The sequence below is a fragment of the Cebus imitator genome, unplaced genomic scaffold (genome assembly GCF_001604975.1).
Source record: "Cebus imitator isolate Cc_AM_T3 unplaced genomic scaffold, Cebus_imitator-1.0 Scaffold79, whole genome shotgun sequence".
Lineage (NCBI taxonomy): Eukaryota > Metazoa > Chordata > Mammalia > Primates > Cebidae > Cebus > Cebus imitator.
This window is the reverse complement of record NW_016107394.1, coordinates 4,639,110-4,654,331: the sequence shown is the minus strand read 5'-3', so window position 1 is coordinate 4,654,331 and position 15,222 is coordinate 4,639,110. Positions and strand designations below refer to the sequence as shown.

The 15,222-nt window shown below is 44.9% G+C and overlaps 2 protein-coding genes across 2 annotated transcripts in view; one reads left to right on the top strand and one right to left on the bottom strand.

The window, feature by feature from the left end:
• The window catches only part of XRRA1 (X-ray radiation resistance associated 1), a 108,346-nt gene extending 99,381 nt beyond the window's left edge, over positions 1-8,965 (top strand). The window contains exons 15-19 of the mRNA XM_017532993.2: positions 2,248-2,595; positions 5,375-5,567; positions 6,323-6,438; positions 6,643-6,748; positions 7,154-8,965. Of these exons, the coding sequence (XP_017388482.1) occupies positions 2,248-2,595; positions 5,375-5,567; positions 6,323-6,438; positions 6,643-6,748; positions 7,154-7,407 (1,017 nt within the window). The 3' untranslated portion in view covers positions 7,408-8,965. The remainder of the gene's footprint in view (positions 1-2,247; positions 2,596-5,374; positions 5,568-6,322; positions 6,439-6,642; positions 6,749-7,153) is intronic.
• The window catches only part of RNF169 (ring finger protein 169), a 98,969-nt gene continuing 91,918 nt past the window's right edge, over positions 8,172-15,222 (bottom strand). The window contains exon 6 of the mRNA XM_017532995.2: positions 8,172-15,018. Coding sequence (XP_017388484.1) covers positions 13,834-15,018 — 1,185 coding nt within the window. The 3' untranslated portion in view covers positions 8,172-13,833. The remainder of the gene's footprint in view (positions 15,019-15,222) is intronic.

Genomic DNA, 15,222 nt, shown 5'->3' with positions numbered 1-15,222 from the left:
CTGAAAAAACAAGGCTAAGCCAGGACCAGAATACATCTCCTGCCTAAATCTTAAGGAAGTGCTTCCTTATGTTGAGAAAAGTCTGCTTTCTTTGCCATAAAATAAGTCAAATCCCTCTTATAATTTCTGTGATGTGTTCCTCCCTCCTGAACTTTAGTCTTTCTACAGGCAAAAGGTGGGCTGAGCATTGCTGATCCCAAAAGTTAAATACAGATATTTCCTTGCCACCCACTCTGCAGCCCGCCTCTGTCCAGCCAGGCTCTTGTCTGAAGTCCTCAGAGGACTAGACAAGCATTTGAATTCAAAAATAGAAATTCCAAGGTTTCCATCATCTTTCTCCTTGTTTGTTACCTCCTCTAAAGGATCTGCCCCATCACTTCCCATCAGCCAGCTAGGGAGGGACAGAATCCGCTCTCTCCTTTACAGAGCCCCCTGCCCAGGACTCTGTGGAGCACTTGCATCAGTGCTATCCCATAATCCTCACAGCAGATGAGGCAACAGACTCAGAGAGGTGAACTGACTTGTTAAAAGTTAGCATTGGATCCTAGGGGACCCCTCACACCTCCTTCCATAAAAGGTTCTGACTAACTTTTGAGCTAAATAAGTTAAACACAGATGCCAGTGGCCAAATGAGAAACAAATCAATGCTTTGTTAATGTAGGTAAACACCCTCTATCCTAGACTGGAGAATGTGGCTTAGTCCTAAGTCAGACTGGGGATGCCTGCATGTCCACAGTGGGCATACAGAGATGGGGCTATAGATGCAGATTAGACTCCCGGGGTTATTCGGACAAAGGCTGCAGGCCTCCCCTCACACCCAGGCATGGACAGACCGGAGGAAAATGGAGAACCTGCCCGAGCAGGCCTGTAATCAAGAAGCTATGTGAGCCCTTTGCTTGTGAGGATACAAATGGAACATAAAACAGCCTGGTCTCACTGATGAGCAGTAATCCAGCCCACCACTGAATCAGGGCCCAGTGACTCAACTTCTGACCAGTTAGGTTACCCATTCCTCCCTTGGGAAGGGGTGGGGAAAGTAGCGGTGGGCTAGAGAAAGAGCATTCCCTCTAGCACTTCTCTCACACAGAGCCATGAGAGGGAAGGGGAAATGTCACTTCCTGCCAGCTGCCAAGCCATGGCGCTTGGTGTTTTAGATGCTGAGGCATGGTGCTGTGCCATGCCTGTGCCTTGTGGCATGGATTCAGACAAAGACTCTGGATCCCTCAGGCTTCAAGTATAAACACTGAGGTTCTACATAATTTCCTAAAGGAAATATTTTCTTAAAAAGTAATGTATTTTATAAAACAGCCGTCCTTAACCCTCCTTAACCCTCCTTAGTCCGTTAGGTACATTTGCACACACCATTGTATTTGGCAGAACTCTGTGAGAGGAACGAGGAGGAAATGGGAGCTCAGAGGATAGAACTGTATTCCAGCCCACAGTTTTTCAACTACAGTGCTTGGAATCTTTCCATTATACAACTTAACATCTCTCAGTAAAAGTACAGATATAAGTGAACCAAATACCTCTGACAAAGAGTAAAAACAATCCACTGTGTAAAGGGGGAGGGAGAAAGAACTAAGTCCAGCTGAGGTAAACTGGGCACATGGACAGCTCCTGGCAGCTCAGGCCGAGGAGGAGGGAGAGAATGGCCACAGGCTTTTACTAATTAAGGAAGTTATTTTCTTGGTCCTGACCTTCAGAGAGAGATCTTTCCAATCTTTATGTAAGGTATAGGGACCAGCATCCTGAAAGGGGCCTGGTGCTGCCATCTTCCAGAAAATATAGGACCATTCCCCAGCACCCTCTCTGGAGTCCCTGGGGAAAGCCCAAGGGCACCATGTTAAACCCTGATCTAAACAGCGAAACTACTGAGGCCCAGAGTAACATATGATCAGAGATGCAGCAGAAAGCCTGGAGCCCAGGACTGGAATTACATCATTGAGGCACTACGGCCGAATCACTCTGTGACTTGGACAGGTCATTTTACCTCTCTCAGCTCCTGTTTCCTCATCTATAAAATTAAGGATAATTATTCATTGGGTAGTTTCAAGGTAGAAATAAAACAACTTATGTCATGGATGGGGCACATGATAGATGCCCAACAAGTATGAGTTCCCTTTCCACCTCCCCCTCAGTCCTTACCCAGTGCTCTGGCTGCTATACAAGTGGCCGCAGGCTAGGGAGGCCCAGGAGGAGAGACTCCTGAATAGGAAGCAAATCCATTCTGGCCCTACTCCATGACAGGTGAAAACCGAAATCCCAAAGGTGCCGAAGCAGCCGCTGGTGCTCCATCACCCACACGTGGCCACAACCAAGTCTCCCTCAATGGATATGCTAGAGCCAGAGGCAGAGCTGGCTGAAGATCTGCCCACTACCAAAAGCACTTCTGTGGAGCCAGAGATGCCTTCTGAGAGCTTGGAAGCCCTTTCCCTGTCTCGCCGGACCTTCGTGCCACTGCCTCCCATCTGCTCCGACTCCACTGTGCATAGTGAAGAGACCCTGTCCCACCTGAGTGACATAGCTGTCCACCTCAGCCCAGAGCACCCATCAGATGAGGACTCCAAGAGCACAGAGTCCGTCTTCCTGACCCAGGTACCTGTATCCAGCTGCCCCTGCCCACCTGTTGCTAGCTCCCACAGGTTCCTGCGCAGCCCTTAGCAGGCTCAACTGCTGTGGATGGCTGGGAGCAACAAGCACATGGCAGCCCTGGAAAGGAGAAGTTGAGCACCCTGGGCAGGGCTTACAAGCCTCTGGAAGATCTCTGGTCTGAGGCTACTGAGAGGGACACACAGGAGGACAAATCATGGTTCTGTGGCACAGACAAGATCTGGGGTCTGACTGGGGTGTGATTCCAACTGGTTTTTCAGAAGGGTTTGCTGCTGTCTGTACCTCTCTGCTTCAAGCCTCTTCACTTTTGATGCTGCCTCTGGACCCTGGGAACACACATAGATCAGATGCAGGTCCTGCCCTTGAGGTGCTCCCAGTATAAAGGGGAAACAGACAAGAACAGCTCATGCAATCAGTGCTGAGACTGAGGGAAACCCAGAGGCTAGGGGTCTGGAGGTCAGCCCAGGAGGGCTTCCTGGAAGAGGCTCAACTGAGCTGAGATTTACAGGCTGAGCAGGAATTAAAAAGGTGAAGATATAGCAGGAAGGTCATTCCGGACAGAGGAAACAGCATGAAATGGGAAAGAGGAGGGAAATGAAAATGATACATGCAGGAACCACAAATGTTTAGTATCAGCAGGAGGGTGACATGTGGGAAAGGTTAATATAAGGCGAGAAGAGTTGGCAGGGCCCCCTTGAACTTTATTGCTGTACCATCCCTCTCCCTCATCTCCCTGCCTCCAGTCTCACCCTTCCAGTCTGCTCACTGCCAGGTCTTTCCAGGATGCACATCCATCCTTCTATTTCTTTATACCAGTTGACTTTTAGTGACATATAAATTTATATAGTATACAAGTATTTTAAAGAACCATCTCAGAACCTTTTTGGAGCAATGCAGAATATAAACAAGTATTAGATAAAAAGAAAATATGGACAGGAAAGCAGCTAGTGAGTACAAGGGTAATTATATCACTTAAACGTGCACATCATGCACTGCTGCTTTTATAATAAAGATATACTGACAAAATGCAATTCTGAGCTCCTAGCAGCCAAAGCAATACAATCAATTATGAGTCCCCATGTTGTTCAGAAAAAAAAAAAAATTTTTTTTCTTGCCTAATTGTCCTGGCTCTAACCTTTAATAAGATGAGTGGAAGCGGTGAGAGCAGATTTCCTTGTCTTGTGCCAGTTCTTAAGGGGAAAGCATTCAGTCTTTCACCATTAACTATGATATTAGCTGAGGGTTTTCCACAGATGCTCTTTATCAGGTTGAGGAATTTACTTTCTATTCCTAGTTTATTGAGTGTTTTTTAATCATGATGGAGTGGGCTTTTCCTATGTCTGTTGAGATGATCATATGGTTTTGATCCTTTATTGATATATTACATTAATTGATTTCCAGATGTTAAATCAACTTTTCATGACTAGGATCAATCTCACTTAGTCATGGTATATAATCCTTTATACATGTTGCTGAATTCAGTTTGCTAATATTTTTTGAGAATGTTTGCATTTACATTCATAAGCGATATTGCTTTATATTTTTCCTTTCTTGTAATGTCTTTCTCTAGTTTGGATTTCAGGGTAGTATCTCAGAGAATAAGCCTCTTTTAATTTTTGGAAGAGTTTGTGAAGTATGGGTGTTAATTCTTTTTAAAATGTTTGGTAGAATTCACCAGTGAAACCATCTGGTCCTTGGCTTTTCTTTGTGGGAAGTTTAAAAAGTGCTAATTGAGCTTTTTTGCTTATTATAGGTCATATATATGTGTGTGTGTGTATGTACATATATATATGTACATACACACACACACACATACATACAGGATGGGGTCTCATTATGTTGCCCAGGCTGTAGTGCAGCGGCTATTCACAGGCACCATCCCACTACTGATCAGGTTGTGAGTTTTGACCTGCTTCATTTCCTACCTAAGCAAGTTCATCTCTCCTTAGGCAACCTGGTGGTCTCCCACTTCTTGGAGGTCACCATATTGATGTCAAACATAGTGTGGACATTCAAGGAGCGTAATGCACTATGGCCCAGAACTGGTGGGCTCAAGTGATCCTCCCATCGGAGGATCCTCAGCTTCCTGAGTAGCTGGGACTCAGGCATGTGTCACCATGCCTGGTAAGTTATTTTAATAAATAATTACATCCCTACATGACATACAGATTTCTTATAAAGCCATTAGGATAGGCTAAAATCCTCCATGGCTTGCCATCAGAGTGAGGATAAAATACAAAATAAAACACACCCTCAACTTGGCATGTAAAAGTCCTTACTGATCGGGGCCCTGTCTTACTGCAGCTGCCTCTGTCTTCACATTGTACTTTAACTGTACCAATCTTTAGTTCCCCCAAAATGCACCTTAATGTTTCTTACCTCTGCACCTTTTCTCATGCTGTTCCTTGTCTGCAACAATCATCCTTTCTCATCTCTTGAAGTCCACACCTCCTCCCATTGCTCCGTAGGGATAGCTCTCCTGGCTCTTCAAGACTTAGCTCAGGCTAAGGCTTTCCTCCAAGGGAGCGTCTTGGCTAGGTTGGGGCTTCCTCTGGGATCACCCAAAACCACTGTATTCCCTCTGTTAAAGCATTTATCAAAGTGTGTGGTTCTTGTCTGTTTTCATGTCTGCCTTCTTCCCTCCCAGTCTTGTTCTTATGCTTGCCCTTAACAGGGCCCAGCAGAGACCAGCACAGAGATGATGCTTGGAATGTTCATGGAATAAATGAATGAACAAATGAGTGTGTTTTCTTCCTGGGCACAGGTGAGTGAGCTGCCTTCCTCCATCATCAATAGGGATGATTTAAAGGAGAAAGATGAAAAGAGACCACCAACGGCACCCAGAAAGGTGAAAGGGACTCAGAGGAAGCTCTCAACTTCCTCTCTTCCCAGCAAGTACCACGGCTATGAAGAACTGCTGACAGCCAAGCCTGACCCAGCCTTCATTGAGCCAAAGGGTATGTGAGGGCATATCCTTGCTCTAGGGCAAGGGGCCAGAGCAAGTCAGGGCCGAGCCAAGGCTGGTGCCAAGCTGTCTTTTCCCAACTAGGGTGCTGTCCTCTGTCTAAACACCTGTCAAAGGGCTCCATTTAGGGCATCCTTTGTCCCACATATTGGGACCCCTGTCCTGGCTTGGGCCTTCACTGGCTGTTGGGGAACCACAGTTTATTCAGAGATTCCAATCAGCCTCGGTCTAGCTGCTCTGGATGGAAAAGTCTCTCCTCAGGAAAGGTTTGATGAATGAACACCCAGACTGGCCAGATTGTTGAGCTTTTCCCAGCCCAGGTAAGTCCCAAACTGAACAATCCTTCCTATCTGGTTTGAGGCAAAGGAGGCAGCTTCAGCTGTGTTAATCTGTACTTCCAAAGCAACTGGCATTTGCCGGGCTGTTCTGGGTGTCAGCCCCTGCGATATAACCCTGAGGTTAATAGGGTCACATTGGAGCCAACCTTTTCTCCTACTCCAATAATTTTCCCATTACAATCTGTGCTATTTTTCCATTGCAATATGGGACAAATACTCACCGAAGAACGATGGAACTTCAGGCACTGGAACAGATCCAGGAGAAACCTGGGAGTAGTGTTTTCTTTTGGGGACTCTCAAACCGTTTTACCTAGAGCTGCCGTGAGAACTAAGGAATGAAGCAATCACGGGAGGCATCTGGGAAGAGGAAGGGGAAGTACCTTGACTCAGTCTTGCCTTCTTGCCCTAGGAATCCAGAAGAATGTACAGGCCCTGCAATACATGCTGAAGCACCCACTTGTGTACCACTCCTCCAAGCCCAAGCTGGACACTCTTCAGAAATCCTATGTTCCCAAAGAAAAACGGGTAAACTTTCAGCTGAGTGCATAAAGGACCCCTGAGTACCCCCCAGAAGTACAGATGTGGCTGTCACCTTGGGACCCTCTGAGGGCCATGCTTTCCCAGCACCCCCAGATGTTCCCCAGCTTGTTGCTGTGACTGTACGAAGTGAGGCCAGGAAAGTCTGTGCATAAACCTGGGATAACACCCTCCTCCATGACCTTCTGCCAGGCCCAGAGGATCCCGATTCCACCGCCACGGAAGACTAGAGCCCAGCTGCTGGATGACATCTTCATTCGCCTGCGGGATCCCCGGAACATTACAGAGGCTCCACTAGGTATGGCTGTGCCACAGCTGCCAGGATCCCAGATCCAGCAGTTCACTCATCTGCTGGCTAAAGGCAAAGAAAGGGCTTGTATCAGTGCAGGAAAGACCCTTAGAGAGGAACCGCCCTCACTGGTCTCTCTATATAGATGGAGAAACGAAGACTCAGCATGAGGCAGACAGTTGCCTAAAATCATACAGCATGTTAAGGTCCTGAACCATGGCTTAAAATAGAAGAGTCAGGAGGGCATACCGCAGACTTCCCACTGCTTCAAGCTGGAAAGTCCATTTTTAGCCCCTTACCATCCTCCTGCCATGCCATCCCCACTTTCCAAGGGTCTCTGGACCAAATCCTGCTGCTTCTGGCTGGGAGGGAACCAGCATGAGCTGGTGCCTCTCCTGGCTTCTTTTCCTGCAGGCGCTGTCCTGCGCCGTCGGACGGAGCAGCGGCTGGTGAACCAGAAGCAGTACCTGGAGGCCAAGAGGCTGCTGAAGGAGTTCCAGGCACGCTACCGGCGGCTGGTGCGTGGCTCTCTGCAGACAGTGTTGGGGACCACCCCGCTCCCTCCGGCCTGCCCACCACTGAGTGAGAGCCAGCCCAAGTTCGGCCGCTTCCTCAAGTTCATGGATGAGTTCTGCCAGGATCCCACAACCAGTGACTCACAAAGCTAGGGCTGTGCACCACCTGGCCTGTGCCCCAGCTCTCCCCGAGGTCTCTGTGCCCTGGACTGCACCTCGAGGTTGACCAGTCGGCCACAGGCCTCAACTCGGCTGGGCTCCACTCACTGGCCACAAACTGGCCTCCCCGTCAGGATCTCCCTTCCTTGGGCCAGGCATGACCTGGTGCCTTGCCCAGTGGCAATAAAGAGTGGGTGCACAGGGCAACAGAATGGGTGCCACATGCATTCTTTCTTGGAACCCGGGCCACAGCAGCATTGTCACACTTCCCTCTAAAAATGGTTTTCCAGTTCAGATGCAACAGGGATACATTTGTTCTCTGTTGTATGAGAAACTGACACCAAGGAGATCTTAACAAACTCCTGAACAATGGCTCCAAAAAGGGTATTTTTAAAAACCAGAGCTTGTGAGTAGATCCCTAATGTGCAGGGAGTGTCATCCTGTACATTCATTCTTTACTCAGACTCTTTATTGGTTCCTTCATTAGGAACATGAATAGTTAAATGTGAATATGACAGTAAATTGGAGCAAACTTTAAACTGGAGATAACTTATGCCAAAAGACATAGTTGTAACCACGGAAACCCCATCCCAGCTCTAATCTCTACCACTATTTTGAATGCCAAAGCAAGACATTCAGCATGGGGCATCTCCCAGAACACATACAGCACCAAAAATCCACACACAGCCTAAACTTAACCCATGTTTCTGTCTGAGATCGTTCTCCAGAGACAAGACTTTGACTAGAAACGGAACATTCACTTTCATTAGTTTCCTTTACTGTATTCTCAACTTGGGCCTTGCCTCAAGCAGGCAAACATACAAAGAAGAATGCACTTTGGTACTGTTTAAATAATAACACATCATCCCACTTGATTCCATGCCATGTCATTGCTGGCAAAAGCATCCCCAAAGGGGCATGCCCTGTTCAAAGTCCTCTTTGTCAAAACGTTCTTCTTATGAGTTGGAGAGGAGGCAGCCAGCAGTGGCATTCCACAGGGATCCAGGTACCTTCTCCAATTGTAAAGCAGACAGGTTGTATATTGAATAAAACCAATATACAACCTGTTTTCTAGGCAGGAGGGGACAAGGCCCTTAGGACAACTATATTTGTACAAAGAGTTGAGAGTTAACAGTGTATCAGGCTCAAAAGAAAAAACCATTCGTTGGCATTTAAAATTTTTTCCCTTGCATAGTATCTATTCTCTCACTAGGACGTTAAGCACTCTGCTGGAGGCTCAGCATTGGTAAAATCATGTTTGATGCAAACTTGAACCCAGTGAGTAAGAACCCCTGCCTGCTCTCACTGGCCGCACAGCTTTGGAGGGTGGTGGTCCCAATAAGGGGGAATCTGCCTGCTGCCATATTAATCTGGAACCAGGGCCAATAGCTACTCTTGAAATCTCGTATTTGAAGAGTGAGTTCATTGCCTGTTTTACCTTATAGTAAATGACAGAAAAGGAAGATGAACAAATTTTGCTTTGCCTTGGCTTCACACTAGTTCTTGATTTAAGACACCAGAAAGGGAGTCAGTCTGCTCAGTTTGAGGTTGTCTCTCACGTGATGAAGGTTGTTAAAAAGTTGCCACCTTACTGACAAGGCATTAAAAACGAATTGACTCACAAAGGAGAAGAGCAAACTTTTTTCTTAGGAAGAAGAAAAAAATACTGATAATACATAGAATAACCTGCACATTCAGTCTTGGCACCTTTTCCTTCATCCAATCTGTCTAATCTCTAAACTGGTGACCCTTGCAAATATCTTAGTCTCTTTTCTACGATCTTCAGAAAGCTATAGCGGGTAACAATCACATACATATAAAGATGCATTTCCTGGATCATCTTCAGAAGAAAATCTATTCAGCACTTTCCCTATAATCTGTACCTCCCACCCCGCCCCAGACCTGCTTTCTCTTTGAGAATTCACATCCAACTATGTTTATAGACCAGTTCAAAAGACTACTCTGTGAGTTGAGGAAAAGGCTGACTGAAAAAAATTTAAGACCCTAATGAGTTTCCAATTTTTAAAGAAAACTTGGCTAGGTGGCTTTTAACACTTAAAATTATTCCAATCAATCAAAATATATCACTTTCCAAGATTCCACATTCATATTACTTATACTACAAGACTTTCTTTACCTGAGCATGTATTCAGTGGATATAGATACATTTAACTGAAAGAACCAGGAAGAAAAAGCTATTAAAATAGCCTCCTAAATCATTTCGGGGTATCCCCATCATTGGTGTGTGCATCTGTGTGTATCAAACTTTATTTATTCAGACCCTGGAAAACTACACTATAAAATAGGGCACTGGATTGCAAGTTCCTTGTTTGGCTATAAAAAGGGGGTTGGGGAAGAAGTTGTTTAACTTGGATGATTTCCATGCCCATTCCAGCTATACATTCTATGACTGTGATCCAGCCTTTGATTTGTCTCTTTCCGTGCTCTCCTAGACATTTCAATGAAAAGCTAGGCAGGAAAAAGAAAAGGAATCCCAAGTTGCTGCCAGCTCTGATGATAAGAGATCAGGTTGGGGGAGGGATTAGGAGGTTACTAAATTGAGGTGTGGGCCTCCTCTGACCATGTCAGTGATCCACAATCCACCTCACTTCTTGGGGCTTAAGCTGAAAGCAGTTTTTGAAGAGATGTTAATGTCTTGTAATCACTAGAGGAGAAAACTCATTCTGCTTCCATAACATTACTTAGTAAAAGAAAAGCAGCGGTGCAATCAAATTCATAAATACTGATAGGGTCTCTAAAATGTAGAATGCAGCCTGCTGGGTGCCTCTCAGTATCCTAAATGGGCCCAGAAATGGCTTTCCTGAAACCATAAACTCTCCAGCGACACATACATTCAAATGCATTCCATTTGACGTTGAGCTCCTCAAGAGTGGGAAGTGCTTTATCTCCACAATCCAGCTCAGGGTTGGCACACATTTGAAGCTCAGGAAATGTTTGTCAAATAAAAGAAAAGATGAACAGCCTTGGGTCATCAGCTGCACGAGTCAGGCACAGTGACAGCTTCCCATTTTAGTCAGTTGGCCAGTTTGTAACCGGACAGTAATTAATTAAGCAGCTTTAATCTCTTAAGGGCATTTTTCCCTTAGGGAAAAATGAACAAAACATTACCAGTACTTCTTCCAAGCAAAAATGTAAAAATTAAATTAAAAGTTTAAAAAATAAGTGAAGCCACTTAGGAGTTTCCCTGGCAAGCCTCGCCCAAGAAGACTTAACCATTTTAAAAAAGAGGTAATTATATGAAAGGGGCCAGAGACTGGATGCATAATCCCCTGATTTTATGCCAACCCAACACCCCCAGATGAATTCTTCCAGCAGATACAATCAACAGGTCAAGAACATTTTCTCAAAGTATCTTTCTTTCCCTCTCTATGGAAAAGAGCTGACAGCCCCATTTTGAGGGCACATTTCTTGGATTTCCCCTCAGATTGAGCTTCACCCTCCCACCTCTCATAGCTTCCCTTTTAATAAGGAAAAAACTCATAGACTGCATATATAGAAGGAACAGAGTTAGTAAGACATGGGTAATTTGTATGGTGAACTGGATGTCAATGATTTGTGAGGAATTTGTTTTGTGAAATCGTGCATCTCTTATTCTAACTCACATACCCTCCCCATCATCTATTTCCTTCCTCATCCTTTTCTTTTCCTCCAAAAAATAATCCATCTCAACGACTCGACTTGTAACCAACTTCAGAACCATGGAAGGAGAGAGGGAGACTTTTCAGAAAGAAAAAGCATTCAGGTTTTAGTTATTAAGGATGGGAAGCATCTTAAAATACAGATAATAATAAACCTTAGTGGTTTTTCCTTCCTCCAAAGTCAAGCTGACTAAAGATCAAATCTCCTTCCTCCTTAACCTAGACCACTCTACCTATATTTGAAGGACTGTTGCTCAGCAGAAGTTTAGAAAAACAACTGCCAATACCATCCTAGGCATCACAGTAGGTACAAGGGGGAAAGGCAGTAAGCTGAACCTAATGTTTGGAATATTTGCTTAACAAGAATTTGTTCTTCACTCTGCACTTGTTGCAACTGCTATGCAATTCTTAAAATGAAAAGAATTTGGGGAAATATTTAAAATATATATCTTTTATCTATTAAAAATATTTCTTTCTACCAAAAACAAAAATCAATTCCAACAGAAAAGTGTTTTTCCAATTACTGGAGATATAGAAAAAGATGGCAAGTGGAAAAATAAGTGTCTTTGCTCCTACCAACAAGACTAGCCTTCCAATAATATTTACTAAGATCAGAAAGAAAATGCAGGAAATGGCAGTAACTGATAAGTTTCCTCTAAGGGCATTTATAGTAAGGTCACCCTCCCTGTCTTCTGTAAACCAGAGCCAGCTCTTCAGTTTGGGGGAATACCACACCCTCCAGCAGCCCCTTGGAGGACGTAATTGTGGGTAGGGCCTAGAACTGAAGTAGTGTGACCATAAAGTAATGAGATTGATAGATGTTTTTAAAACATACATCTGCACATGTGCACGCACAGAGCACAGAATACCTACATTCAGGTGAGTGATGTTCCCCACCAAAGTAGTCACCAAAGAGATTCTACCTATCTCAATGATGACCACAATGCTTAAGACATCTCTGGAACTTCTCTTTGGGAACTGTTTAGGAATTATGAGCTGCGCAAGAAAATGGCTCTGACTTCTTTACAGCAGCACCCCATTTATTACTGCAAACCCAACTGATAAGCCAACTTCTTTTCCAGAGGCTTCAAATAACTGCTGGCTAGTCTCAGACTTAAAATTCTCTCTCCTAACCACAAATAACACTGAAGATCTGCCCTGAGAAGAACGCAAATCTGAGAGGACTAAAAGGAGTTATACTATCTGCCTTGATCAGTGAGTCACTGTTCTGGACTTTAGCTTCTAGGTCTAGAAGCTGAGGAGGACCTTGGAAGGAGGCTGGAACAGATAACCATTAAGGTCCCTTCCAGTTCTTGCATTTTGGGAGTCAATGTTTCTAGATGTTTCTAGTCTTTGAAGACAGTTCCAGAAATGCTTTCCCCAATGACAATGGCATTGGAAAAACTAAGCAGTATTCTGCTGGGAGGCTACTCAAGGGGGACAATATACACTGGGATATATAAGCTCTGGAAGGTTTGTTAAAATGCCTGTCACATGACTTTATAGTAATAGCTCATACATACACAGGGAATGCCAGCCCATCTGAAATTTGCTAAAATCATATCTTGATCCCTATTCTCAATGAGCCCAGATGGGCAGAAGCACCAAGCACCACCAGGGATGCAAAAGACACATGGTGTCAGCTGCTAAGGAAAATAAACCCCCAAAGGTCCATGGGACTGAATTTACCAGCTGCATCCAGCTAGATACCTTGTTTCCATAGTATTAAAGTATTGTTCTTTGCCCAACTTCAGGGTGAACATTTGGATTTTAGATCAACATTGCAGATAATCCTTGGCCAGGTGAAAAGTAATAATGAAGCCTGATAACAGTTTGTCTCTTAGGCTGAAACCCCACAAAAACAGAGGGCTGTCAACTGTGGGAATGGGGATAATGCATAGTACATGTTTATCCATCCTGTCAATCTTGTTTGCAAGTGGATTTTGCATTATCAGTGTTCAATGCTCAGCCTAGTGTCCCCCAGGTTCCCCTGGCATGCCTTAGGTTGTGGTCTATTTGGAAAACCTGTAGAAAATCCATGGATTATGCCACTCAGTAGCTGAGAGAACCGAACATCTGCATTGCAGTTTCACCATATAAAAACGGGGCTAATACCAGTTACATGATAGGTCTCTTGAAAAGACCAAATTAAATGATGTCTGTAAATGTGCTCTTTATTTGATAAATAGCATTCATCAAATGTTAGTTTTTAAACAGAGAATGTAAATTAACTTTTGTAAAGGCACAAGGCTAACTGATACAGATAGGTATTTACTTTTGGCAAGGGCTGGGAGAAGAGGAACATAGCCATCTACCGTTTTGGATCTGCCAAGGAACTAAATTGTTCATGTCTTTGAAAAAGATGGAATTAATTTTTATCTGCAAGGCTGATTTAAAACAATACCCTGCTGAAAAAAGTCAGGATGTCTACCAGTTTCAGAAGGTATCCCCTCTTTACCATTTCCACCTGTTGCCATTATGCTCCTGAATGAGGCCATTCCAAATCTCATTCCAAGTGGGTGCTGCCAAGTTTGGCCCAGAAGCCCTTAGGGATGGGTCACTCAGGCTTCTGGCCTGGGTCACAGAGAAATGGACATGCAGTTCCCTTGAATATTGACTACAAAGGCCCTAGAACCTCTCAGAACCATATTAGACAGTGTTTTGCCATTAAAATAAAACCAAAGTGAGCAACACTCAGCACTTCAGGATAATGATCAAGGCTGAAGACCTTTTAAAGATAGGTAACACTGTTCACTGGGTGCTACTTGGCCCCGGCCATGTTGCTGGACCGTAGGAGATACTGATCCACACTTCCTTTTCGCCGGCTGACAGTCCGCCTCTCATTGTCAAACATGCGCTGCAACTGCAGAGCCAACTGTCGGTCTTCTTCCTCTTGCTGAAGTTTCTGCTCCATCTCTCGCAGGACTGGGTCTGTTGGGGCCAGACCCACCTCGCCACTGGCTTGCCGCAGTTTTTTAAGGGAGCCATTTTGTTCCAAGTGCTTGGTCTTGCAGTGTCTTTTCCGGCCTCGACGCAAAGAAGGAAGTGGCTCTTCAACTAGGCTGTCGACTAGAACACCATTAGCCAGATCAAAATGATTTAATGTCTTTAATTGTTTCTTTGTTTTGAGAACTCCACCCAAAACACTGTTTTGGGGTAGCACTGAATTAACTGCGGAGATTTTCATGGCTCTGCTTTTACAGGTTTTGTCTAACTTGGCATCTGGAATTGACCCTGACCCCTCAAACTGCTCCCTTTCTAAAGAAGTCCCACTGCTTCCCCCTTTGAGTTCTGAGGAACAGCAGGTTTCCAGTGGGATCTCAGTGCTACTTTTATTATCATTGTCCTGTTCTGCTTTTGTTTGGCTAACAGAGGGGAAATAATCAAGATCAGCAGAGGTGGGTCCAGTAAACTCAGAGAGACCCTGCCCACTGGACAATCTTGTATTTATAGCCAGGAGTGGCTTCTCCTTGCTAGAATGGATCCCTTCAGAGCCTAGCAAGTCTTCCCCCATTTCAGGAGCCAGGGTGGTGAGAGTGGCTTTTGAAAGTGTCTTTTTGATCTGCCGCTCCTGAAAGATCTGTTCCCACTTTTTGAGGATCCGTGGACTGGCCTCATAAGAAGTCTGCTTCTGCAGGCTTCTGTTTAGGTTGCGTGGCGTTGATTTGATAATGAGGGGACTTAGCACACGGCCATCAGGGAGTCTCTTGGGAGGGGTACATGGTGAGCAGACAATGGGCTTGAAATGGTTTAGTTCTTCGGAGATGCTGTCATTGCTCTCAGGGCTGACAGAACGCTCTGGCTTATGCAGGGAAGCCAAGGATGAAAGGGAGCTGAAAGGCAGACGCTTTTCGATGGTTAAGTCAGGGGCTGAGAGGCAGCGGTTGTTTTGAGTTGACAACAGGACACCAATAATGGGGTTGGAGGCTGGAGTAATAGTTGTGACCTGAAAGAGATTAAAAGATTATGCATTCATACACACATACATGTACATTTTCCTTCATCACTCCTTTGTGATGGTAGAGGGACAGGGAAGGGAAGGACAAGAAAAGGGACGAAGGGTAATGTGAGGCTAAGAAGGGAGAAAATCCCCAACTTAGCACACCATTTAGCAGATAATCCTACATACTTGAAACAATTAATAAAACTG